Below are 13,344 nucleotides of genomic sequence, written 5' to 3' on the forward strand. Positions count from 1 at the left end.
CTCGCCTGAGCGGGGCTGCGCTCAGCGGGGCTTGCGTCAGCCGCGGGCTGGGGGCGCTTCTACGTTTTTTCCTTCCTTCAGAGAACTGGTCACGCAGAACGTGTTGAGTGGCTGTTTGGAGGGGGGCAAGCCTTCCTTGCTCTCTTGTGTTTTTATAACATGGTTGGCCGCTGCCGAGCCTCAGGACTCCTCACGCCGGTCGTGAGCAGGGGCCGCGTCCTGCCTTCACTGGGCGGACAGACTGTGGAGCAGAAGCTTCCTGGTTTAAGGCGTTTCCGCGCTGTTGGTTGAAGGGAAGCTCGGCTTTTTTACCTTGCCCAAAACCAACCCAGGCCACCCATGTAGCTGGAGTCAGCACCTGCCCTGTATTCAGGTTATTAAATGGTCCGTGTGCCCTGTTGTGCAGGTAACTGGACCAGTTAGACTGGCTTCTCTCACACAAATAAATAAAACATTATAATTCTTTAAGAAAATTACAAACCACGTCAAGCTCCGAAGATTTGTCAATCTGTAATAAACGTACATGGGCTAGACTTATTAAATCTTACTTAAAGAGGATTGTATGGAATGTAAAATGGAGGAACTCTGTACATGTACGTTCCAATGTGGGTACAAGTGTGTGAGAGAAAATACCTTGAAGAGCCTTGTGTCTGTTGAACCGAGGGATGGAGGTGGCCAGAACGTCCAGCCGCCTGGCTGCTAGCTCTATGCACCGAGTCAAAAAGGGGCTTTTTATTCAGAAAAATCACCTCACAAAACCAGAATGTCATTTCTGAACGTGCCTGTGCCACATCTTCAGTTAGGGGCATGGCTGTCAACCCAGGTCTGGCACTGCAGAGGCTGAGGCATACGGACACCTTTCTGCAGGTAGCTGTGCAGAATCCCCTTGGTCTCTGCTGTGGCCGTTTGCTGCCCGTGTTTCTCCACGGCACTGAACCCCTGTTGTTGCTGTTTACCTTTAATACATCTCAGAATAAGTGAGCTAAATTCTAGTTCCAGCAGAGATAACTTACCCCACAGCCCCAGGCAAAAAGTGGTTTTAAAATTTCACATTTTAGCATTTTACAATCATACATGTGTGTTGGCGTGCATTAGAAGCTTCATAAGTAATGTTTCAGATGAGCATGGAGAAGCCATAAATGTCTCCTCCGTACCTGCGTGATAACCGCAGTACCCACACCGCTGCAGGTTCTGTATCTGCTCTGGGCAAAACTATTTTGGAAGAAATGCAATGGGGCTTTTTTGAAACATTTATTGGGACTGTTTGGTTTTTTTTAGTAGACTCTTTATCCTGCAGCCTTTATAAAGACTGTGGGTCCAGTTGCAGAGGGCTTTGGGGCTACTGGTGCAAACTGGGGTGGTTCTCCAGAGCCAGCATGCAGTGGAGTGACACAGAAACGTGCTGATGGCAGACAGTTCCTTATGCTATCTTTTGATGCCAGAAACCATCAATTTTTCCTTACATAAAACGATGCCCTAAGAGTCCTTTCTGTTTTCTCTGCAGCCTTGACATTTCTGTCTAACCTCATGGACTTGCATGAAAGTTGAAGAAAGTAGAGAAAACATGACAAAAGTTCAGTTCCTTTTAATACTGTATTGTGGAATGGCAGGAAGGAGAATTGCCATTGTTTGGTGCACTTAAGAACAGACTCTCAGTCTGACCATTACAGCTAAACTGGGCAATCTTCCAATACTGTAGACTAGGCAGCTTGGAAAATGTTTTCTACTCCTGTAAAACTTGCTTAATGTACAGATTGAACTACAAACATAAATAAATCAGTTACCCCAGAGGTACCAAGCCAATTGCAAAGAGAAGGGACCTTCTAAATCTGGAAGCCTTTATTTATTTTTCATCAGTTGTAATTAATAAAATTATGCCTTACACACTGTGACACAAATACCTTGACAAGAAGTGTGGGCATCTCTCTGCATGTTACTCTACATGTTATTTGAGGATAACAAAAGTAAACTGCAGAATCATCAGGCTTCCACCTTGTCTTCGTATTTGTTTGGTAAGTTTGACAGCAGGGGCTACACCTATCTGGAGACTTGGCACAAGCAAAACAGTAAAAAAGAAGTTGTGAAGGAGCTGTCCTGTCCCTTCATGCAGTCACACTGTTTTGTGTCTTTCTGTTCAGCTTCCTTGTGTTTCTGAGGTACCAGATCTATTATGGTTACCCTCTGCAGACATACCTGGAATATCCCATCATCATTGCACAAGGTAATTTTTTTTAAGCCATGTTTGGGAAATAAAACAGGGCTCATTCAGCACTCCAAGACTTGTAGATACAGTACTCCACTGTATCAACTGACCAGTTCTAGCTGGGGTTGGGGGGAAGAGAGAATGAACATCTCAAATATAATTGAATTCCTATACATTTTATGAAAATAGATGGTCAGGTAGAGGAGAAAGATATGATTAATACACACATGATGGAGTTGCAGTGTAAGCTCATCCTTTCTGCAGTGATTCCACGTGGGAGAGAAACCTTATAAATACTCCAGATTCTGAGAAAAGTTTCATTTTGGAGCTTCCAGGGTTTTGGACATCAATCAAATTTGCAAGGCAAACCTGTAAGAAACCAGTTTCCATAGACACGGTGCCCAGTGGAACTACTTACTTCTGTGTAGAATTGCATTTAGGCCCTTTCTCTCCCTTCTCTGACAAGCTATCTTTTATTTATTTCAGATGTCATTCTCCTTTTGCTTATTCTGCGTTTCAGTGGAAACATGAAACGAGCTTTGTTCTATGCAGTCATGTATCCTTTTAAATCTGGGAATTTTGGTTTATGTAGCTTGTTTGATAGTGCTATGCTATGCTTTGCATAGCAGCATAGCAGCTCTGTCATTTGTTTTGTGCTACCATTGTAAATCATTTTCATCCACCCTTCAACATACATTTCACCTTCACATGCTGATTTCTTGGATCACAGTAAAATCTCTATGAGAAGAAAGCTTTATGTGTAGCCATGCTTTAGAAGGCCCACAATTGATAAGGAGTAAGACCAATTCTTAATTTCTATCTTTGCTAGAGATGCAGGGTGGAAGTGATGAATCTTTCTTCATTGCTTCTACCCATGCAGACTGTAGTTGCTGTGATGAACACAGCAGTGTATTGTGTATTTTTTTTTTTAAATAGGACTTGGACTTAAGTCTCAAGTCTTGTGCTTTGGAGAAGGTCTTGAGAAACTCCAGACACTGTTCAACCAAAGACAGTGTGAAAAATAGGAACACTTAGTGTTTCAACCAGTGCTTAATATGTTTTATGTAGATTGTATAGTCTGTTATAACGTTTCAATAAGATTATTTCCAGATGTTTAAAACAATCTAATTCCCCAGGCAGTTTCAAGAGCTTTGGTATCCCAGAATTTTATGAAACTTAACATAAAATAAGATTTTGGGGGGGCTGGTATGTGCTAACACTGCGGAAGAGGATAATAGACCTGGCCATGGTAAGTGCTGCATGATTATTTGAAATGAAATTACTTCTTTATATTTAGCCTTGGAAGAATTAATTATTTGGGTTAGCTTTAAGAACAACTCCAGTTTTTAAATACAGCTGTTTCACTTCTGTGACTAGCTGGAAAACATAGTGCTGGTAATACTCTATGGAAAAAAAAAATATGTTCTCAGGTAAAGTTGTTAATTGTGGTGCCTTAATCAAAACTAGCAAGGGTTTAAGATGTTGAAAAAAGATTGCCTCTTTAGTCCTAATGTCATAATCCCCATTAATAAGCTTTTAACATGAGAAGAACAGAGCATCAAAGCATTTGAAATAGGGAATGTTAAATATTTCACAAGATCTTTTTTCCCTTTAGTCGTAGAATTTTGCAAGAAATATATCATCTGATAATGCCCTACATAGGTTAAAGATGGTCTTTGCCCTTTTTAACAGAAGAAAGTTAAAATTTAATTGAAGTGAACTGGAATTGCTAATGCAAAAGATGATGCAAATGGGGATAAAAGTTTCTAAGCCTAATACCAGTCCTCACTTTCAAGAGAAATCTGGGCATGCCACAGAGACCCATGTGGCAGTCCCCTCTACCCGCTGCCTTTGCAAAATCCCCCTTAAAAGGATGACAGGATGAATAGTCTGTTCCCTTCATTATTTTTTCCCACCAGTTGGACTCATTTTCCACACATTCTTGTCATTTTTCTCATTCTTTTATGGTTTTGTTTGCCAGGCATAATGGTAACAGATGGTCTGAATCAACCTTGCTGTTTAGGCTAGATCAGTCTCATTTTAGCTGACTTCCATAAACAGTTTTATGTAGCAGGTTGAGAGGCTTTTTTATTTCTTCATTTCTTACTGTATTTGCCTCTGTCAAGCATTTGCCAGCAGCAGTAGCAATTGGGCTCTTTGAGATTCTTCCAGGGCAGTACCTCAGAAATCATTTCCTTGCTTCTGGCAGCTTTAATTTTTGCTTCATGGTTCCTTAGTAAGAAGCTGAAATGCTTGGGTTGCTAAATACTGAGAAAGTTTTTTTGTTCTATTCTAAATGAGAAAGTCAGTCCTAGTTTGCAGTAAGTTACATACTAACAGCCATAAGCTAAACACTCAGATAATCCAATGGCAGAGGCAGAAGTTCCTTCTCTTTTTTTACCTGCTTTTCAGAATTTGTGCACCTTCATCAGTGCAGCTAGTAAGCTGGTTCAGCTGCGGTGTCTCTGGCAGACAAAAGATTCTGGACAAGTGAGCGCCTTAACCTGGAGCATGTCTGCGTATACCAGTGCAAGTAAGCTATGGGCAACTTGGTGCGAAGCACTGAGTTTTCGTTTTTTTAAAGTCCTATCTCCTCCTAATGCCTCTTTCATTCATAGTAGGTAAAAATCTTGCCTGATGTAGTTTTCTTTAGTGCTGACTTCTGAGACTCAAGATACCATACAATCTCTTGAAATCAAGTTTTATCATCGACACCAGCTCTGTCACAATGATGCTGACTTAGAAAACATGCAAATTTTTCTAGGACCTGATACAGTTGAAATAACTGATTGTCTTTACAAAGAAAATATTTCAGTGTTCTAGGATTTAATAAAATTACTAGTGATCCAGCATGGAAAGGTGCTAAATTTTGTAGTTAGGCAACACTAATTCTGAAAATCATCTACAAATAAATACACACTTCATGCTAAATACCTTTAACTCTATGACTACACGTAAACACATTTCTCAATAAAAGAGAATTTAAGAATGTACCAAGAGCAGTGATTTGTGCAGTTTATGTTTTAATCACCTAGTGGTCTGCATGAAGAGTTTGTCAGAAGTGCTTTAGTCATATTCACAAAACTTGTTTAAAATATTCTTCTATGAAACATAGTGATGCTGGATTTATTTCTCTGTGAAACAGATGGTTTTAAGTTAATAATTAGAAGTTGTGGTACATTCGCTGAACAATGGCAATATACTTTGTAAATTGTTTTAGTCTGCTGCAAATGTGAAATAATTAATCTTTGGATTTGTTGTGGGAATTAAAACTGAATTCCTCATATTTGCAGAAGCCTAAAAGCATGCATGTGAACATTTACAATCGTTAAGTCATGCTAACTCGATTGTGGGTGTAGCTCAGTATCAACTACTGAAGAAGGGGGCTGAACAGAAAGAGAAGCAGCAAACTCTGACCACATCCTACCTAGTGAAATGGATAAACAGATACAGATATAAAAATTTTAATTACATCAGTGATTTTCTCATTAAAAAAGACCCTTAATGCAGTGTCACTCAGCTTTGAGGGCTGATCTCTGAAATTAAAATAGTGAAGAGTGGATGCACTAAAAGTGGGAATGTCTATACAATGTATATTTTCATGCAGGATTATCCTCTATTAAAAAAATAGATATTTCATAATTTTTGAAGGTATAAACGTGCTGTGTGTAATGCACTAATCAGAATTCATTCAATTTACAGCAAGAATAGTTACAACTGTAATGACGACAAATGATCTCGCGGGTGAGTAAAGTATGGAATTGCCTGCCTGTCCAAGATGGCAGCTGCCATGGTTGGTTTTAGCTGTTTTGTAAAAGCAGTTAACTGGTCTCAGAAGAACAAACCATGAACCTGGTGGTTTAGCATGGTGAGGGAAGGAGTTACTGCTAAAAAAGTAGCATGGGATTACAGATCAGTGAAATACCTGGAGAAAACCAAAAAACCTGTTTACGCTTATCACATGATGACAAGAGGTTCAAAAGCTATTATTTTTTTCAAAAGGTAAAATCACTACAAAATTTAGTAAATCATGAAAATAGCAGAAGAAAAGCATTAAAAATCTTTACTATTTAAATAAATTTAGTAAAAAACACTGTAATAAATCTGTAATAATTGAGTGATAGCTTTTCAAATCATAAATGTTTCCTTTTCTTATTCTGGGGTTTGTGCATTAAATTATTCTAAAAAACTATTTAAAGTTCAGCTTAGTATATGAATAGTTTTAAGCACAACATTCAGAAAGTTTATGGCAGGCTGAAATGAAATGGTAGGCTGGCAAGAAACTCAAAAAACCCCTGGCTTAAAATGTATAATTTGCAGCTGATTTAATTATAAAGCAAATTTATTTAACATCTTCTTACCATCCTGAGAAAACTGAAAGAGCTAAGGAGCACAGCAGATTTTTCAATAAATGGTTTGGGATCAAGACTTGGTGGATATAGGAACAGTAACAAAATTACATTGTACTTGGCAGATCCTTGTTCTAGTTCAAAGCTGGTATTTCATCAGAAACATCACTTGAATGGATTTTTGTTTTTTTTTAAGCAGCCCTCTGCAGCACAATAAGGCTCTAGCTTTACAACCATTTCAAGTGGGTCTTTCACTGGAAAAGGAAGTCCCCTTTTCAAGCACTCATTTCTGCCCCCATCCTTGCTGGTTTTTCCTTGCTGGAATAAGAGTTTCTGGGGCCATGCAGTTAACTGGATCACCAAAAAATTGGCATAATACGCACACAGAAATTTAGTCCGGGTCAGTTACTAAGTTCATTTCACCCTCAGGTACACACTTAGACTGATGAGGAGAGAGGTATATTGAGGGGAGGAAGGGAGGGAGAAAAACACCATGAAAATAAAAAGCTGGCTCTTGAAAGTAAAGCTGGCTCGGGTTAAAGCTACTTTTTACAATACAGCACAATACACTTTGGAACATGGAAGAAATGGCAGCAAACATTGATACTGTGCTGCTGTAGTGGAAAATGTTTCCAGTTAACTTGTAACACTGAACGCTTTGGCATGTTCATCTTGGTTTCATACACATGTATGTAATTGTCAAATATCACATATTTTTGAAACACAGTTTTGTTTACATTTCTGTAAATATTCCATTTACCAAATGGTTATTAAATATACCTATCCTTTAAACTGTGGTCTCACAGGTAGAGATACTATGCTTATTTTGGCTTAAAAAAAACCTGAAAGTTAATCAAAATACTGAAAAACTGCTTTTTTTTCCTAAATTGTCAGATTCCCTCTCATTAAAATCTGACAGATAAAAGCATTTCCTGTCTCCCCAAAGTCTAAACTTAACAGATGGCAGCAGAGAATAATCCCCTTATTATAAACAACACACTCGGCTATAAAGGAGATGTGAACTGCGGCTCAGAGTTTAACTTTTGGTGTAAATAGAAATTTATATGAGGCTACTCAAACTTGTACTAATCTGGTTTTGTTACAAAAGAATTAAAGGTACTGTAGTGCATTATTTTCAGACATCAGTCATAAGTGCTAAATGCTCTTCTCTGCTATATTTACTCTGAGAATTTCTGGGTTTCTGAACATGGTAATTTAAACAAATTGAATGAAAAGAAATGCAGAACGGGAATCAGCCTATTGTACACCAATGAAGGTTTACGTGTCTTCTCAAAATAACAGAAGTTGATTTTTTTTTTATTTATGCTGACAAGTTTTTTTTTTTCCCTTTTAGTTCTCATCCGTTTCATAACCATGCTCATTCTCAATATTTGGGTCACAGCCACAATCCTGCACTACAGGAAAACTAAAAAAGACTGATTAGAAGACACTCATCAGCACACAGCATAGTTACCATCAAAACAACCTGATACAATTAAGCTTAAACAACAGAACAAAGGCTGAAGAAGCTCTCTTAAGCCTAGTTTTTATCCCTAAGTATAATTAGTACAGTCATGCTTAATTTCCCTTAGAAATAATTCTGATAAGATACTTAATTTAAGCAGCATATTTTTATTGGTCATTTAAGACAAGTTTCACTGATATCACATTTTCTCTGGATTTTTTTACTAAATGAACAAGGTATTTTGTATTTAGATGTTTATTATATCACTTCAGTACTTTCTGGTTACAATCATGTAAGAGCAATTTTGCACCAACATATCATCAACTCATCTTTCCGCATTTGCTGCGAGTTTGAAAAACAACAACGTTTGTCTTCTTGCAAGCAACTCAGTGAGTTCTACATTAGCTATCTGTATTTTCGGATGAAGAAAATCTGAGTCAAGGCCCAATTCCAAAGAAGGTTCTAATTTTACTAAGTCACAAATCCAGTTGGGATTGCAGCGCTTACATGCAACATTGAAATGGTACAATTTATACAGCTGATACAGGATACCCATGGTCACTTTCTTCAATATACCCTGTTTTTATTAGATTAAGAGCAAAAACTCAACTATCAATTCTTTTTCACTCTGAGCTCTCATGCACTCATACTGTTTGGGGAACAGCAGAGACTAGAATGTATAGAAATTAATGAAACTTTGACTAACAGAGTTAAAAACTGTGTTGAAGCAGAAGTTCCTGAACTGATACCCAGAGTCCCCAAATGCAGCCCGTACTGACAGGGGCCTGTTTACACGTGCAGCTTGATGCATCGCAGAGACTCATCTCCAGCGGGGGTCAGTTTTTGATGAAGCTGCTCTGTGCTTTGTTAGTTTTTAGCCTATCTGTGCTGAAGTACGTAAAAACTTCAGTTTTTACTTTGGAGTTTCTAATAAAATTTTAGTAGGTATATTACAAAAGGGAAGAGGATATTTTTGAGAACTATTAATGGAGAACTTTGCTTTTAGAAGTAATGCCTTTCCAAGCAGAAGTTACAGAAGCAATCATACAGCTTGCCTTCACTTCTCAGTATGTTCTCCAAAATGGAAAGATACGCCTTTTCACAAGAGTCCTTAACAGTATTACTGTGGATTGGCATGTTAAAACCAAGGCACCCTTGGTCCTGACACCGTTAAACACTATGGGAAGACTGCACTGACTATATCTGAAGCAGGTTTTCCCTGCAGCATGGTAAATCATTGGACTCTTGTGGAGATCTGCAAAAGCAGATGTTTCTGCCAGTGTAACTCAGCAATCAGACTGAAACCTTCACCATCAGCAAACATAGCTGCTTTGTAAACTCTGATTTTAGAGGGGAAGAGGTATGTCTGTGGACATACAGTTTAATGTATCTCACATTATTGAGAGCAAGTTCAAAGATAAGGATTTTTTTACTGCTCAAGTAAAATATATAAATGTTTCTATGTTGGTTGAGAGCGTAACTGTAAATATCCTGTTACTGATTTTAGTAAAGCTGTCTAAAATAACTGAAGTGGTCTAAATGGTGGCAGGTGGCATGTGATAAATTTTCCAGGTCATATTAATAAATGCTATTCCTTGTGGTTGATTAATGTCATTCTTACAGTTAATTTTCATTACATTTAATTTTTTATTCTGTTTCTATATATGGAGAGAAATTACATACTCATTACAGGTCATTAATGGGCAGCTTTCACCTTAATATTTGAAGCATCAGGCTGTTTATTAACTTGTAACATGCTAAAGAGCTCCAGCACTTAAATGAAAAAAACACACTTCTCATCTCATTTTTTTTAATTAAACCTCTTATTGATAGAGATTTGTATAGAGTCCAAATCCTGTCTGTTACTGACATCTTTCATACTCCTGAGTGATGCTGTAGCAAAATGAAGACACTCGATTTTCAGTTTAAGGATCAGCACTTCAAGTTGTTTTTTGTTGTTGTATATAATGCTGAAAACATTTAAGAAAAGTTCTTTACAGGTTACTTAGCATCCTTGAAATAAATCATCTTAGAAACTTGAAGGAAAAAGAGACTGAGGAAAAGAAACAAAGCTGGATAATTCACAAGCTTAAGGTAAAGTAATTTTGTGGACTTGGAAAGCTGGACCGTGAGTTCTCATTCAAGCTGCATGGGCTATGGAACAAATCAGCAGGTAGCAGTAAATAGTTATACACACCTTTTTTTTTTTTTTTTTTTTTTTCGCCCCAGAGAATAATTTATTTCACTTTTCTAAGGCAGAGGTATGGTCAAGTCCTGGGCAAACCCCATGAAAGCATAGACCCTGCGGTTTTCCAGTACATAAACCATAATCTTCTCAGGAGCTAGATTAAAGGCAGTAGCTCTAAATGAGATACCCAGGGAGGATTAATCTTGTTAAACTTGTCATTCAACAGTATCAGGGCGGAGACGAGCATGTTGTTTGCTGCGTAATGCAGCAGCTGACCAAAGACAGGCAGGGAAAGGATCTTGGATCTATTGCGGTGTGTGTAAGCCAGTAAGCAACTTCTGTCCACGGGGCTGGAAGTAATACATCGCCACTCGCAGATCCTGTAGAAGTGCCGAATTACACACTCGGTGTCTAGTTGCACCAGTTCACAGCAAGCTCACGGGGTAAAATGGCCTTTCCTGTCCTGGCTGATAATGTGTGGGTCGTGTTGGGGCTTTCAAAAAGTATAAGTTTTCTTGCCTGTGAAAAGACAAGATCTGAATTCATGTACAGCCCACTGAAGTTTCGCTGTAACCCCAAATCTCTCCAGCTGTGGATATGATGAACTATGTGCATTTGGTAAATAAGCTACAATCTGTATTTAGCCACAAAACTCGGTTTAACAGCATGAAAGAGAACATTTATCATGAGATTTACTATCCAAAGAAGAGTGAGGACATGATTCCAGAGGTAATGGGTTGCAGGTTTGAAACTGAGGAGTAGAAGAGGAAGGTGTGCATAGTTTACTTCTCCCAAGTGCCTATTTCTGAATTGTTCTGGGTGAACAGGAACGTCGTACACAAATGCAAATCCATCATCTCCCCCACCCTACGGGTCTCCGTAATGCCTGGCGTTTTCTGCAGAACAGGACTGTGTAGATGTAGATGTGTGTCTCTGTTTAATCCAGCCAAAAATTCTATTGCTTGGAGTGCTCAGAAGTGCCTGTCCCTGTCTGACTCCTGTGCCCCTCCCGCTGGTTTACATTGTGCATGGAGCTGCTCCCTAACCTGGTTCTGAGAAAGGAGTGGGGTGGGGCAGTGCACACACACCTCGACTGCTGGAGCTCAAAACCGGATTTTTAGAGCACTTTGACTCTTTGGAGAAGGTCAGTCATAATTAGCTAAAAGGTCACAGCTTACAACTTGTAGAAAGCCTTCAGTCACTCCTTTAAATGAGGTAAAATTACTCTTCCTCCACCAATCATTATCCATTTAAGAACATATGTAATAGGGGGAAAAAAAGAAAAAGGAAATAACACCTCAGAGCCCACAGGAAAAACTATTATAAATGAAAAGCTGCACAGATGTGGAGATCAACTCAAGCAAGGTAGTTTCTCAGCCATGCATTTTCTATGATGGTGACAGTTACTTCCCTGCTAATTCATTTGAGGCTGGTCTGCTCCATTCCCTTACAGATTCTTTGATCCTTGGGATTTGTATTTATGTACGAAGCATAACATTAAATGTTGCCTTCATCACCCATAATAGTGCAAGGATGTCCCAGTCTGGAATGTGAGGAAGCTGAAAAAAAAACCTTAAAATAGGATGTTATTAAATTCTTGGTTTGTACTGAATTTAATTTGCTTGATTTTGAGCTAGAGTTCTCGGAGATGATGGATCTTGATGTCAAGTAGATGTCTGGGAGCCACAATAAGCATTAGCGTAAGAACCTGCCGGCTCATCACTTGTGCTGGATCCAATTGCAAGACCGTGGCAGTCTGACAGACCTGAGTCCTGATGGACCTCAGGTGTTTCCTGCTTGATGGCAAAATAGACATAGAGACATCTTCAAGTTAAAGATGTCAGCTGTTCCATTCCACCTTGGAAGTGGTTTGGGGCAAGCACAACCTCTGTCTTGGAAAAAACCCAATCTCTGGCCTGTGAGAAAAATAAGAGGTCTTTTTACACTATGTGATACTCGATGAAATTTAATTGGGGAGACTTTCAGGACAATTTAAATATTTATCATAATTTTGTTGATACCATATTTTGTTATTTCAGCTCATTATAACTGTCTTAAATGGTCAGCAGCCTGAACAAGTGGTTCTGTATATCATGTGGTACTGCTGAGCTTTAAGAGGGCAGACATCTGGTTTTATCTGTCAAGATTCTGGAAACTAATTTAAAGGACAGAACCTGCAACAGCCTAAAAAAGGACAAGAAAAGTCAGCTAATAGTGATTCCAATTCAAATCGAATAGCACATGGCTCCATGAAAATAAACTCTACTTACCACCTTATTGTAATTACAAGTCATCTGTGTGTAGGCCTACTTTGGGAAGCACCCAATTTCTGGTTTTGAATTTGGAGGCTTTGGCCAACAGTACCAAGATGTTGACCTGTCTCGTACTATACGAAAAGTGTAAATGGAAGAATATGCTTCGCATGCCTCAGTGTCCCCTCTGTCATGTAAATCAGCTGGTCAGGACTCTAACAAAGCACAAATTGAGTTTGTGTAAAGCATATTTTAAGTTACCCTGCTACTGTAAAGAAATTCTTTCACCTTTGAGCAATTGACTACACACAGATTCCACTGAGCTGACTTCCAAGACAGTAACTTGAGAGATTTTGTTTCCCCTGAAATGCACCATCAGCATGACTTACAGTCCTCACGGTCTCTCTGTGTTCAAGGAGATTTTCCTCTCTCAGTGTTGATGTTTGTTTTAAGCTTGCACATATGCCCACCTCCGCAGTAATAAACCTCCCATGGCTGTAGCTCTGAAGGCTGTATACAGCATGCAGGGGAATTTATCAAACCCTTCCATCGCTCCAGAGCAGGTAAGTGGCTACACAGATCCTACTGAATCTCAGCTGGCCCCAGTACACAGGGGCTGTAATATGTGGGACAACATCATGCAGCCAGGCTGCAGCTTGATCAGCGTAGAGAGCCTGTTCGAAAAATGGAACACCGCTGAGGTCAGAGACGATGCTCAGGTCAGCGAATGTGAAAAAGGGTGCAGACCAGGTGGGGTTCCTGGCTCCTTCAGCTTTAAACCAGTTACGGTATTAAATACCTCAGATACCTCAAAAAAGTTTCCACCAATTCCGTCGTTAATAAAAAGTAGCACGTGTCCGAGATACATTGCTAACATGGCAATTCAG

At 39.1% G+C, this 13,344-nt stretch overlaps 1 protein-coding gene across 1 annotated transcript; it reads left to right on the forward strand.

Moving 5' to 3' along the window:
• Nucleotides 1-2,110: 2,110 nt before the first annotated feature.
• PQLC3 (PQ loop repeat containing 3) lies at nt 2,111-7,992 on the forward strand (the record flags this gene model as incomplete). Its single annotated transcript, XM_010083419.1, has 6 exons — nt 2,111-2,221; nt 2,690-2,759; nt 3,395-3,452; nt 4,616-4,736; nt 5,906-5,947; nt 7,907-7,992. Coding segments are annotated over 6 exons (488 nt in total), but the record flags the coding sequence as incomplete, so codon positions are not given.
• Between the last annotated feature and the right edge of the window lie 5,352 nt (nt 7,993-13,344).

The sequence above is a fragment of the Pterocles gutturalis genome, unplaced genomic scaffold, assembly GCF_000699245.1.
Source record: "Pterocles gutturalis isolate BGI_N339 unplaced genomic scaffold, ASM69924v1 scaffold41690, whole genome shotgun sequence".
NCBI classification, from domain to species: domain Eukaryota; kingdom Metazoa; phylum Chordata; class Aves; order Pterocliformes; family Pteroclidae; genus Pterocles; species Pterocles gutturalis.